Source organism: Narcine bancroftii, chromosome 1 (assembly GCF_036971445.1).
Source record: "Narcine bancroftii isolate sNarBan1 chromosome 1, sNarBan1.hap1, whole genome shotgun sequence".
Classification (NCBI taxonomy): Eukaryota; Metazoa; Chordata; class Chondrichthyes; order Torpediniformes; family Narcinidae; genus Narcine; species Narcine bancroftii.
In genome coordinates this window covers 324,169,158-324,184,020 of record NC_091469.1, presented here as the reverse complement: position 1 = coordinate 324,184,020, position 14,863 = coordinate 324,169,158, and the positions used below count along the sequence as shown (strand labels likewise).

The 14,863-nt window shown below is 37.5% G+C and overlaps 1 protein-coding gene across 1 annotated transcript in view; it reads left to right on the top strand.

Moving 5' to 3' along the window:
• Nucleotides 1–14,863, top strand: part of anln (anillin, actin binding protein) — a 113,404-nt gene that overhangs the window by 62,774 nt on the left and 35,767 nt on the right. The window contains exons 8-10 of the mRNA XM_069907500.1: nt 1,904–2,090; nt 11,375–11,515; nt 14,263–14,504. Coding sequence (XP_069763601.1) covers nt 1,904–2,090; nt 11,375–11,515; nt 14,263–14,504 — 570 coding nt within the window. The remainder of the gene's footprint in view (nt 1–1,903; nt 2,091–11,374; nt 11,516–14,262; nt 14,505–14,863) is intronic.

Below are 14,863 nucleotides of genomic sequence, written 5' to 3'. Positions count from 1 at the left end.
GTACATGTACCTGAATGAACAGTGATTAGAGAAAATATGATTCTTGACCTTCTTAGGAAATGAATGTTGATCTTGCACCCGAATTTAATTTGAAAGTAGTAAGAGTACATGGTATTAACTCCTCCCACCATAAAAGTTATGATCATAAAAATAGATACAATATGTAGTCATTTTTAAAAAAAGAGAAATATAAGGAAAAAATAATATTAATCTGGATTGCCCAAAGGATTAGCTCACACTCAGATCTTACAGTAGTTATACTAAACATCTTTAGGGAAGATTATTAAAGGGGGAAAGGGTTAATACCATGTAATCATTGCAATTTTAAATTGATTCTGTATAATATAATTACATGGATGAAAATTTTAAATAAAATATTTAATAAAAAAGAAAGTGGTAAGAGTTTGGATTCCCCAAGATGAACAGAATTAAATCATCCTAATTGAACTTTGACTGGACAATTATAGGTGTTCTTCATATCTAGTATATTGAAACTGATCTCTAATTGGGCCAGCATGATACAGGTACACAATCCTTTATCCAGAAGCCTTGGGGGACAGTGTGTTCCAAATTTCTGATTTTCCCAGATTTCGGAAAGCCAGATTTAAACACACCCGAATTGTGCTGCCACATCCACTCCCCATCCCCTTCCACTCGTGCTGCTGGTCTCTTCCTCTCCCTCGCCTGCCCGAATCACACTGCCGGTCTCCCACCCCCTTGACCGCCCGACTCGCTGCTGGTCTCTTCCCCCCCCCCCCCCCCAAACTCGCGCTGTTGGTCTCTCTTCCCTCACCCACACCCCGACCGCCCAACTCGCGCTGCCAGTCCCTCTTGCAGTTTCTGGATTTTGGAGCTTTCCAGATTTCAGATGCCCAGATAACGGATCGTGTACCTGTAGTAGTTTGCAATGCTCATGAAAGTTTGTTTTTAGTATGATTAGATAAAATTTCTTAAAAATGTGGAGATCAATTGAACATTGGCAGTTTGCATTGTATAGCATCATTTAACAATGCTCAAACTTTATTGCCTGATTTTTGATGCTGAATTATGGAGTAATACTCAGATGATAAAAAGCAACTTTGAAGGAATATCTTAAAGACAGAGTGATGGAGTATTTTGAGGAAATAATTCAGAATTTAGGACAAAAAAAACTGGCTGTCAAACTGATAAACCAAGACAAAAGTAACAGAATGCAAAATATAGCAGCAAGCAATGTAGATGAGGGCAGTGTAATTTTCAAAATTAAATTGAGATTTTAAAAAAATCCAGGAATTGCTTGATATTGCCAATGTTGAACAGACTTGCTGCAAGTTGGTATACAAGCCACAGAGTTTGGGCTACTAGATGTAATAACTTCTAAATTGGTCATCATCATAATTGATCTCCAGTCTGAGCCCCTCAATTAAAAAATATCATAAGTTGCAGGTTTAATATTCTGAATAAAATGTTTAATATTTGACAAGGTCATTGTTGATCTGACTTTTGTTCATTACTTCAGGTCTCTGTGAGGCAGACATCATCTGATAGAGATTCAAAAATCTTTTGTTGTGTGAAAATAAAACAGCCACATATTGAACATTAGTATTTAACTCCCTTTCTGAGTGACATTTTCTGTATAATTTGTACAATTTTGTAATTGAAATGTAGCACACCTCATTCCCCAAGCCCTGTGATGTATTCTGTTATTGTGATTATGAAGCATCTGTTGTTGCATGTGTGGGATGTGATCCAAGGATCTTCCCCCACCCCCCCATCAGTATGTTTTATTTTTGCATGGCTGATCTTAGTTGTGAGAAGTTATCATGCACCTTTCAGTTGCTGTAAGATTGTAATCTATTTCTCATTATTTGTTAATGAGAATGTACAAAGGAGTTAATCATCCCTACCTTAAATTTTGCAATAGGATTCTGGTGAACCTCTCCTTGGATCCTCTGAGCAGAGGATAACAGAAGTTCACCAAAGCCAGATGAATACTCTGCAGCATTCACATAAATCAACATCAGAACCAAACACAAAGTTGTCACTGAAGTCTGCATTCACAGGGGAGCATGGGCCTTCATATGTGAAAGAATCTAGCACAGAGTATGCAGGTACAAATTATTATTCAAAATAAATTAGATTTTTAATACTTTGGGTTCATTTATTCTGACAAATGGCCAGTGGTGATGCTTGATACTAAGGGAAATAAATCCCAGTTATATTCTTGTGCTTACCCAATGGTTTTGCTGAAGTTAAATTTAAGTTTATTGTTGTTTATACCAAGATGCAGTGATAAAGGTTGTTTTGCTAGCTGAACAGTAGACAGTACAAATAAAGCACAGTAAAATTTTGTACCTAGAAGAGATATCCCGCACTGCCGTTTTTGCCTGAGCTGCCCCGCTGACCGTGCATGACAAGCAGGGCCGGTTCGCCGCTATAATTATGTGTGTCGCCACAATCTTCTCTTTCCTGGTGTAAACATCCAGAGCTCGTTCAACACTTGTAACTTGAATTTCTGTCATTAACTATCTAGTGCCTGAATGTTTTTCTCAAAATCTCATTACTTAAACTATATTCTCAATATTTATCTTGCAAAAGCTCAGAATCTTTCCTTGAGAGTTTTTAATGTTTTATCTTGGTAGTTAAAGCTCCTATTTGTGTCTGTAGTACTGTATTGTTTAATTCCAGTGATCCAGATCTCTGCATGAAGTACAGGTATGACCTGCGGAAGGCAATCTCAGCAACAAACGGGTAATTCCAAGGAAGCTAGAGACAGTCAGGTACTCGCCAGTTATGGCCAGGATTGCAGGCCATTACATCCTACAAGGCAAGGCCGAATGCCATAATGGTTGTGATGCTTCATTATCCAATGAGCAGAACTCCTTTTATGTCTGGTTTGGGAAGGAGAACTCAACGGTGCCTATAAGAATCCCTGCAGAGGCTGACGACCCCATGATATTTGTCTCTGAGACCAATGTCAGAACATCATTTAAGAGGATGAACCTTCGCTGGGTGTCAGGCCCTGATGGCATACTTGAAAATGGTATTGAAAAATGGTATTGAAAATTTGTGCCAACCAACGAGCTGGAGTGTTTGTGGACATTTTCAATCTTTCATTCCTCCACTCAGGTTCCAAAGGCCATCAATCATCCCACTGGCCAAGAAGAGCAGAATGAGCTGACTCAATAATTAACACCCAGTAGCATTTGCGTTGTCTGTGAAGTAATGTTTTGAGAGGTAGGTCATGGCCAGAATTAACACATACCCGGACCCACTGAAATTTGCCTTCCATCACATTAATTTAGAACCATAGAACAATTACAGCACAGAAACAGGTCACTTCAGCTTCTCTAGTCTGTGCCAAACTTTTTTCCTAGTCCCACTGACCTGACCCAACCCATACCCTCCATACCTCTCTCATCCATGTACCTGTCCAAATTCTTATTAAATGTTAAAATTGAGCCCACATTTATCACTTCAGCTGGAAGCTCATTCCACACTCCCCCCCCCACCCCAAAAAGAAAAGGAAAGGAAAGATAGACATGACATAAGAAGAAGAGTTAAGAAAAGCGGAAAAGAAAGAAGAAGAATTGAGAGGTTGGATGTGGCATTAGCACTTCCAACATGTGTCCATGGAGACTGTGAGGTCACCCCCCTTGTGTAGGCACCTTTTAAAATAATCTCTTAGTAATTCTCTGTAAATCTTTTTGTCAGGGAGCGGCTATAGTTGTGTTCCCGTGTATTCTAATATGGCTGCCATATTCCAGTGAAGGTGCTGTGTCAGTTCCTAAGGTTATAGGTGATTTTTATTTTCCATGGGAATACAGCTATGCATCTCAGTAGCCCATTTACTGATGAGAAGAGGCGAGTCGGACTTCCAGGTCATCGCTATGCATTTTTTTTTGCTGTGGCCAGAGATATAAATGTGAATTGGATTTGGAATTTGGTTAATTTGTAGCCTATATTCATAAGGTTCCCTAATATATATAACGTTGGGTCTGGCGGGAAGGCTACCTTCATTATTTTGGTTAGTGTTTTGGCCAAATCTTGCCAGAATGGGGCTACCTTTATGCAGGACCAGGTTGCATGGAGAAATGTTCCTTGCTCCACTCCACATCTGAAGCATGTTTCTGGCACCTCTGGTTTTGGTTTGTGGATTTTTTGTGATGAGATAGAGCTGGTGCAAAAAAAAATTGTACTGAACTAATCTATATCTGGAGCTGATGATTGTTGTGATGCTGGGCTTGCACCAGTCTGACCAGCATCTTTCATCAACTGTGATGCCCAGGTCCGACTTCCATCTTTCTTTTGATCTGTATAGCTCTTGTTTTGGGCTTTCAGCTTGGAGTACAGAGAACATTCTTGATATAAATTTAGGCAAGGCAACCTCTCAACCTCACTAGGCGCAGATAGCGTCATTCCTGTCCCTCAAGGATGATCTTAATTAGAGGAAACAGTGAAAAGGTCAATAAGACAAATTGTATTTGTCCCTTAGCTTCTCGAAGGACACAAGTTGTCTCCCCTCATAGCAGTTCTTGATATATCTGATTTACCTGTCAGTGTCAAAACTCCAAGATTTTATTGCCCTTATTCATGGGCATCAATTCATTATGAATCAGTGGTGAGTTAGGTGATATTTCCACTTTTTTCCCCATGCTTTTGTTAATTTTGTACCAAATTTTAATCAGATGTTTCGATACAGGATTGTCCTTTTTTGTTTTGCTATTGATTTGGGGTCCCATTTGTATATGAAATCCTTCACCATCCTCTTCCCCCACTGTGTACAATCCCATTTGCACCCAGGTGGATGGTTCCTCCTCTTCAAAGAGGGATGCAATGACCTCGACTAGGCTGCTAGATAGTATTTCTTAAAATCAGGTAACCTTGGCCCTCCCAGGTTGTAGTTCCATGTCAGTTTCTTTAGGGCTATTCTGGGTACTTTCCCATTCCAAAAAAATTGTCTTATGTTGTCATTGTGTTTTTTTTTAAAGAAGGATTGTGGGAGTGGATTTGGCAAGGATTGGGAGAGGTATTGAAGACCTGGCATCACCTTCATCTTTATACAGTTGACCCTTCCCATTAAAGTGCTGGGCAGGTCCCTCCACCTCATCAAATCTCCCTCAATCTTCTCATGCATAGAGGGGTAGTTAACCAATTTGAGGCCTAATTCTCTACTTCTTATGTTACTTAAAAATATCTTTTTTTTTGTAATTTTATTTAGTATCTGATTTAATTCTTCCCAAAACGTATTTACTTTCGTACATGCCCAAGTTGCATGTAATGTTTTCCCAGTTCCTTCTTACAGCGAAAACATCTATCCGATAATGTTGAATCCCATTTTTAAAAAAATTTTTGGACCTTGATATATATACCCTGTGTAACCAATTATATTGTATCATGCATAACGTGTTTATTGTATTCTTCATAGTTCCAGAACATAACTTTTCCCATACTTCATTTTTTATCTTTATGTTTAGATCCTTTTCTCACTTCTGCATAGGTTTATAGTTTATTTCATTTTCCTTATCTTGCAGCTTAATGTACATGTTGGTTATAAATCTTTTAATTATTGTGTCTGTAATCATGTATTCAAAGCTGCTTCCTTCAGGTAATCTCAAGCTGTTTCCCAGTTTATCCTTTAAATAAGCTTTCAATTGATGATATGCAAACATTGTACCATGAGTTAGTCCATATTTGTACTTCAACTGTTCAAATGTTAATAGATTATTTCCCAATAAACAATTTTCTATTCTTTTGATTCCTTTTCTCTCCCTTTCTCTAAAGGAAAGATCATCTATTGTAAAAGGGTTAGCGGATTTTGCGTCAATAGTAATTTTGGTATTTGATGATTTGTTTTTTCCTTTCTAAGTGGATCTTCTTCCATGTGTTAAGTAAATGATGCAGTACTGGTGAATTTTTAATATTGCACCAGCTTTTCATCCCACTTATAAAGTATATGTACCGGTACCTTTTCCCCTATTTTATCTAGCTCTATTTTAGTCCAGTCTGGATTTTCCCTTGTCTGGTAAAAATCTGATAAATACCTTAATTGTGTGGCTCTATAGTAATTTCTAAAAATTGGTAACTGCAAACCACCTTGATTATACCTCTCTGCTAATTTATCTAACGCTACCCTTGGATTCCTCCCTTTCCACAAGAATTTCCTTATTATTCTCTTCAGTTCCTTAAAGAATTTTTCTGTTAAAAGAATTGGTAACGTTTGAAATAAGTATTGTATCCTTGGGAACACATTCATTTTAATGCAGTTTACCCTCCCTATCATCGTTGGCGGTAATTCTTTCCAATGTTCTAAGTCTTCCTGCAATTTCTTTATTAGCTGATAATTTAGTTTGTACAAGTGGCTTAAGTTATTATCTAACCTGATCCCTAGGTATCGGATTGCTTGTGCTTGCCATTTAAATGGTGATTCTTTTTAAATTTCTGTATAGTCTGCATTACTCATTGGCATCACTTCACTTTTATTTGCGTTGATCTTGTACCCCGATATTTCTCCATATTCCTTCAATTTCTTATGTAATTTTTTTACTGATACCTCTGGTTCTATTAGGTATACTATGATGTCATCTATAAATAAGCTGATTTTATACTCCTTCTCCATTATTTTTATCCCTTTTATATTTTATTTTCTATTCTTATCAGTTCTGCCAAAGGTTCTATTGCTAAGGCGAGCAATGAGGGGGATAGTGGACATCCCTGTCTAGTTGACCTACTTAATGTAAAGTGACTTGATACATATTTATTTAGTGTTACCTTTGCCAACGGTCCATTATACAATGCTTTAATCCAATTTATATATTTTTCTGGTAGAGTGAACTTCTGTAATACTTTAAATAAGTAATTCAACTCTACCCTGTCAAAGGCTTTTCTGTGTCCAGAGCAACAGCCACTATTGGTTTCTTATTTCCTTGAACTGCGTGGATTAGATTAATAAGTTTGCAGACATTGTCCGCTGTTCGTCTTTTCTTAATAAATCTAGTTTGATCTTGTTTTACTATTTTAGGTACACATTTGACCAATCTGTTTGCTAATAATTTCGCTATTATCTTATAGACTGAGTTAAGTAGAGATATTGGTCTATATGATGCTGGTGTTAATGGATCCTTCCCCATCTTTGGTATTACTGTAATTATTGCTGTTTTACATTAATTTGGCAAGTTTTGTGTTTCTTCTATCTGGTTCATTAATAACTCTTCAAAAATGTTTTATAAAATTCTATTGGAAATCCATCCTCTCCTGGTGTTTTATTGTTTGGCAACTTTTTTAATATATCCTGTACTTCCTCTTTTTCAAATGGTTTTATTAGTTTGTTCCTCTTCTTGCAATTTCGGCAGTTCAATTTTAGCTAAAAATTCCTCTATTTTATTATCATTCCCCTCGTTCTCAGTTTGATACAATTGTTCATAAAATTCCTTAAAATTTTCATTAAGCACTGTTGGATTATATGTAATTTCTTTGTCCTTTTTCCTTGATGCCAGTATTATTCTTTTAGCTTATTCTGTTTTAAATTGCCAGGCTCATATTTTATGTGGTTTTTTTTTCTCCCAATTCATATTACCTTTGCTTTGTTTTCATTTTGTTCTTCTCCACCTTGTACATTTATAATGTTTCGTATTTAATTTTTTGTCTGCCAATACTCTCCTTTTCGTTATATCATCCCTTTTTACTAATTCCTTTTCTGTACTTACTATCTCCCTTTCCAACTGCTCTATTTCCCAATTGTAATCCTTTTTCATCTTAGTCACATAACTTATTATCTGCCCTCTTAATTAAGGCTTTCATTGCGTCCCAGAATATAAATTTGTCTTTCACTGATTCCGTGTTTATTTGAAAATGTGTTTTAATTTGGCGTTCAATAAACTTTCCAAATTTCTGCCTTTTAAGTAGCATGGAGTTTAACCTCCATCTATATGTTCTTGGTAGGATGTCCTCCAGTTCTATTGCTAATAATAGGGGTGAATGATCTGATAGTAGTTTAGCTTTATACTCAGTTTTCCTAACTCTCCCTTGAATATGGGCTGACAACAAAAACATATCAATCCTTGAGTAAGTTTTGTGCCTACTCAAATAATATGAAAATTTCTTCTCTCTTGGGCGTTGCTTCCTCCATATATCCATAAGTTTCATTTCCTGCATTAATTTAACCATAAATTTGGCTACTTTATTCTTCTTACTCGTTTTTTGTCCAGTTTTATCCAACATTGGGTCCAAATTAAGGTTAAAATCCCCTCCTATCAATATATTTCCTTGAGTGTCTGCAATCTTCAAAAAAATATCCTGCATAAACTTTTGATCCTCCTCGTTAGGCGCATATATATTGAGCAAATTCCAAAATTCTGAGTATATCTGACACTTTATCATTGCATACCTCCCTGCTGGATCTATTATTTCCTCCTCTATTTTGATTGGTATATTTTTATTTATTAATATAGCTACACCTCTGGCTTTTGAATTATAGGATGCTGCCACTACATGTCCTACCCAGTCTCTCCTTAATTTGTTATGTTCCGCTTCAGTTAGATGCGTTTCCTGCACAAATGCTATAATCTATTTTTTCCTTCTACGATAAATTTAGTAGCCTCTTCCTTTTAATTTGGTTATGTATTCCATTAATGTTTATAGTCATATAGTTCAACATGTCCATCTTATATCTTGCATGCACCTCTTTTCCACCTCTTCGCCACCTCCATCCCCTTTTTCCCCATTTTCATCTCTTAGTTTTTTCTTATTACACTTAATGTACGACAACACATTTAAGACATAAAGTACCCCCGCAGTTCCCACATCCACTAATACCTTAACCCCAAAAGTTCCCCCCTCTCTGAGTTGCCCCATATCCCTTGCCAGGCAACCACAACTCCCCTTTTCATTTGGGTTGTAATCTTGTTCGCAGCATCAACTGATTTTGCAGTGACGGTTATTCCCCCTCTACCCAGCCCTCTCCAGAAAATTTTTTTTTTAAACACATATAACGAAGCTCTTTCTCTTTTTTCCCCCTTACTCCCTTCCTTCCCTTCTCTTTTCCCTCTTTAGTTCTTTACATATACATTGTTTTTACATCTTTATATATACTTTATCGCCGTTTTTCATTCTTGTTTCATCTCTTCTCCTGTCCTGCAAACGTTCTGCAAATTCTTGTGCTTTCTCTGGATCTGAGAACAGTCTGTTTTGCTCTCCGGGCATAAATATTTTAAGCACAGCTGGATGTCTTAATATGAATTTGTAACTTTTTTCCCATAAAATTGATTTCGCTGTATTAAATTCCTTACTCCTCTTTAAGAGTTCAAAACTTGTGTCTGGGTAAAAAAAAAATATTTTTTGACCCTTGTATTCCAATGGTTTATTATCTTCTCTAACTTTATTCCTTGCCCGCTCCAGTATATTTTCTCTTGTCGTGTATCTCAAAAATTTTACTAAGATGGATTTTGTTTTTTGATGTGCCTGTGGTTTCGGAGCTAATGCTCTGTGTCCCCTTTTTATTTCCATTTCTTCCTGCATTTCAGTCGTTCCCAGGACCTTTGGGATCCATCCTTTTATAAATTCCTTCATGTCTATGCCTTCTTCACCCTCCTTCAGGCCCACTATTTTTATATTGTTTCACCAACTATAATTTTCCAACATATCAATTTTCTGAGATAACAACTCTTGTGTCTCTTTAATTTTTGTTGTCACTTTCTTCCAATTTTTCTCTTAAGTCATTTACTTCTATTTCTACAGCCGTTTTCTGCTCTTCCACATTCTCTCCTCTTTTTCCTATTTCTGTCATTACCAGTTCTAACCTTTGCACTTTATCTTCTGTTCTTTTCATTTTCCTTTTGGTTGCATTAAACTCGAATGATAACCATTCTTTTAGTGATCTCATTTGTTCTTCAAAAATGACTTTATCTATATTCTGTTCATCAGTTTTACTTTTTATTTCTCTTTGTCCATCAGTTTTACCTTCTATTTCTCTGTGAAGATCTTGGTCTTCTTCTTATTCTGCTGTGTCTGTGTTTGTGTCTTCTCTTCTTTATGTCTGTGTCTCTTCTGTTTTTCCTGATGAGCTTCTTGTATCTCTTTGTCGGGCCTCTTCTTGCTGGGCCTCCCCTCCTGGGCTGCTCGTCTGTTGTGCTTTCTGACGTTGATCTTCTTGTTGGTCATCCCTCCATCTCTCTTACTCGTCTGTTTCATCGCTCCTTCTTCTGCCGTCTTCCTCGTCCTCCAGCTGAGCGCCCTGGTGTCGGGCGTCCCTCAGCTGTTCGCTCTGTGACAGCCCTCTCCTCTGCTGAGCCCCCTCCCGTCGGTGTCCTCTTTCTCCTTTGATTGCTCACTGCGCACTTTTGTTTGGCTCTGAGAGCCATTTTTGTAGTGCACTGGCTGGTGGGTGTATAGGGATTACTTAAAGTGGTATGTGATTGGAAAGAAAAAGGATGAGAACCACTGACCTATTCTGTTGACTTTGGAATTAAACTTCTCATTCCTAATGCAAGTTTCACAAACCATGTTAGAGTATTGAGAGATGTTGCTCATGATCACTCATGAGTATGGTGCAAATGCTAGATTAATTAATTATGAATGCTTTATCATAAAATTATATTCATTTGTAGGCACCTTCATTCTGTGAAGATGAGATTGTGTAGTATGATATTTTCATAATCTTGTTACTTGCTAATATGCGTAGGGCATTTCCTATTCATTGCTCTGAAAATTTGGACTGAGAAAGTATTGGTACATTGTATGGGATTTTTTTTTCCAAGAGGATTCTTCTCAATTAACAACATTAAGGATATTTGTTAGACATTTTAAAATAAATGTGAAATGGCAGTTTCTTTATCTGTTGATATTACTTAATGTGCATAAAAATGGAATGACCTTGATACTGTATCAAAGAATAAGACTGCAGTCTGTTAATTCATTCAAAAAGCATCCATATCTAGTTTCCAGTGTTCATGGAGTGTCAAGCAAGGAGTTGGTGTTTCTTTCCATGGTCTTGTCTAATGAATAAAATGGAGATATCTGAGCATCATTAACTAGGGAAAAAAATCAAAAGGTGGCCATTTGTCAACACTACTGGATCTTTGAAAGAATTAATTATTCCTGTTCTGAGGAAAAATCCTTTTTAAGAACACATTTAATTTTGCTCCTAGGCAGATTATAAGAATTGTTTTAATTATATCTATTGCCTATCTGAGTCTTTAAGAACTGATTTATGATAGAATTTTCCTTGACCTTATTTTATTATGGAGAGTCTTATGAAAAATACGTGGATTGCGGAAAATTATTTTGATACACTTTTAAATAATTGTAAAATAAACCTGGGTTTTAAGATGTTTAAAATTGTTTGTGATTTTTAAAAAATCATTATTTGGGCATTACTGGATTTCTTTAATTCTTGTAGCTACTTCCAAAGAGCAAAATGTGAGGGAGATACCGAGTAATCCTGCCAAATTAAGTCCTTTTAAAAAGATGTCCATTATTTCTGAGCATCTGAATGTTACTGAAGATGAAGGGAAAAATGAGAATGGCGGGAGAAGTCCAGGTAAGAAATCAGTTCTCTTTGTATACTAGGTTCACTGTTAATTCTGGGAAAGCTTAATTGTACTAGTACTTGTGAGATATTAGTACAATTTATCTACCATTTTCAACTAAATTTTCTAGAAATCATAAAGTCTAGATTTTCAGACATGAGCCAAGATCCTTTAATCATTCATAACTGAATGGGTAAGATACTTCCACAATTTGTTAGGACCTTTTGTTAAAAGTAGACCCACAGTGTTTTTCTTGAGGGGTTTACAGAATGTAGATCCAGCAGTAATGAAGGAATGGCGATGTATTTCTCAGTTGGAAGGGCTACTTGAAGGTGGTGCTGTTCTCCTATGTGTGCTGTCCTTGTCCTACGTGGTAGATCTCATGGGGTGGAAGTGCTGTTAGACTAACCAAGGCAAAATGCTGTGGTACATTTTGTAGATAAAATGCACAAGAGTCTTGATACCCTGGGAATGATGTGGTACCTGTCAAGTAGATGGTGCTCTAGAAGGCAGTAAGCTTCCTGAATGCATTTAAAGTTGTACTTGTACAAATGCTTTATCATAAATAATGGGGATGCTTTGGCATCAGGAAGTGAGCCACGTGCAAACTATAATGAGGCAATGACCAATTAATTTAGTGAGGACTGTGTCAGGACACTGAACCCTCTTGCTTTTCAACATCACGAAATATCTACACAAGTAGATAGTTACAGCCTTGGTTTAATATTTCAGCTGATAAATATGACCAACTCTGTAATTTTCCCTCAATGCTGCATTGGAGTGTTAGGTTGGATTTTAGATTTGAGGCCCAGGAGTGAAAATTGAACCAAAACCTTCAGCCCAGTGAGGGTGTGACTACTGAAAACACAGATGTCACAAAAGTATTTGCAGATATTGATCAAGGCCTGTCATTCTCAATGGGAGCCAGGGGCTACACATTTAAGTGGGGGGAGGCCACTGACTGAATCCTAATTTTTAAAGTTTTGAATGTAGTCGGTAAGGGATAAGTACGGGAGAAACCAACTAAACGTGACTGTTTCACAGTGAAGGGAGGGGCCATAAATTTTGAGCAGAGACCTAAGGGCGTCATAGCTTTAAAAAAAAAAGTTGATCTAGGCCATCTGTAAAGGTTTCTGACCAGGTAGTACCATTGTAGTCTTGTGTTTTCAAATTAAAGATATAGTTGATCATTATTATGTTTGAGTGGTTATGATATTACCCTAAACTAGTGATCTGGAAATGTGATTTCATATCATACTCTGGCAGTTAGGGAGTTGAGCTATTAATTAATTAATTGAGCTATTATTAATTAAGCTATCTGGAGTGAAAATTCACTTTCAAGATGATTGTAAAACTGATAGATTATTTTTAAAAAAACCCATCTGGATCATTGCCACTCTAGTGCAAATGAAACTTGTTATCCTTAGCAAGTCTCTCCTTTGACTCCAGATCCATGGCAGTCTGGCTGGTGTTATATTAATATACCCACCGTGCTAAATGACCCATCAATGTTGATCAAGGCGTCAGATTTTCAACAGAGGCCGGTGGAGAAGCTGTCATCGCTGGGACTCAACAGCCCACTCTGTAACTGGATTCTGGACATCCTCACGGAAAGACCACATTCGGTCCGGGTTGGCGGCAGAATGTCAAGCGCCGTCATGCTGAACATTGATACACCTCAGGACTGTGGGGTCAGCCTGCTGTTGACGCTACTGACCCCATAACTGCATCACCACATCCAGCTCCAACAGAGATAACAAGTTTGCAGATGCCACATCAGTAGTCGGCCTCATCGGCAACAATGATGAGTCTCACTACAGAGAAGAGGTGAAAAATCTTGTGAAATGATGCAAGGGTAACAACCTGAGTTTCAATGTGGACAAGATGAAGGAGATGATTGTGGACTGCAGGAGGACGAGGAATGACCATCCTCCACTCCACATTAATACCTCAATAGTGGAAAGAGTAGAGAACATCAAGTTCCTCAGAGTCCACTTAGGAAGTGACTATCCTGGGCACAGAACATCTCCTCACTTGTCAGGAAGGCACTGAGCGGGAGTTGTGGTGGGGGGAGGGGGGCAAGGCTACCAGTCACCGATCTGTAAACTTTGTATAGCAGCTCCATCTGCATTACACCTAGGTATGGTTGTAGTTGAATGTCAGATTGGAGGTCATCCACAAGACCATTAGATCATCAGGATGGATCCTTGGGGTCTCCCTTTCCCCCGCCCCCGTCAATGGGATTTATCAGAACCATTGTTTAAAGAGGTCTGCAAAAACACGGAGGACCCCTACTACCTTGCACACAGCATCTTTCAGCTTCTACTAAAAGAGATACGGGGTATCAGAGCCAGAACCACCAGGCTGATGAACAGCTGCTTCCTGTGGGTAATGAGACCTGCTGAAAGACTAAATGAAATGCTCATACAAACCCTTTGAGACTTAACTATTTATCAAATGATCTTATTTATTTCAATGATTGTCTGTGAACTGTGCATATGTATTGTTTTTGTCTGCTTGCAATGTGTTGCACCGAGGATGGAGGACGCTACTTCATCCAATTGTACTTGTACAAGTTGATGTAAGGAATAAATTATCTACTAAGTCACTGCAAATTTTGACAGATTTCGTATTTTAGATAATGTTGAATTCTTAAAGAGTTAAACTGTTTTCATTGTGAATGCATCCAAAGTATTTTTAAACCAAAAGGTGCTTTAATTGTTGACTATTAATATCTATATTAATGTTTCTCTGGCAGATAAAGTTGAAATGGTAAACGAGATTGAGATGAGTGTTGATGAGATTAACAGCTCGGAGATCATTAATGAGCTGTTTGATGTTTTGGAAGAAGAGGAAGAAGATAATGAGATCAATGAGAAAAAGATGTTCAGCAAAGAAAGTGAGAGTGGTATCGAGGAGAAAAATGATGAGCTAAATGTATCTTCAATGTCACTCCTCACACCATTGGCAGAAACTGTTGATGCGGTCACAAATCAGCAGGTGGGATTTAGTTTCATGGAATATTCTGCACGTTTGTTGTTTTCCTTGGTAATAATTGTTAATGCTGAAGCAAGGTCTTCATGCAGTGTAAATCATGGGAACACTTGGTACTGCTCAAGTTCCACCTTTTTCCCTACTCCAATCTCTCCCATACCAGTTAGTGTACCCTAGACCCATCTGAGGGAGAGGAGCATGAAATGAACACATTTGACATTTCCATTCCTCACTAACAGAGTTTGCAACATCCACGATTGTTGGTTTGGTTCCAAAATATTGAAGCCATTTGAAAGAGTAGATGTAGACTAGATGTCTTCACATGATTAAATCAAATACCTGATGTATTTTTTAAACAGTTAGGG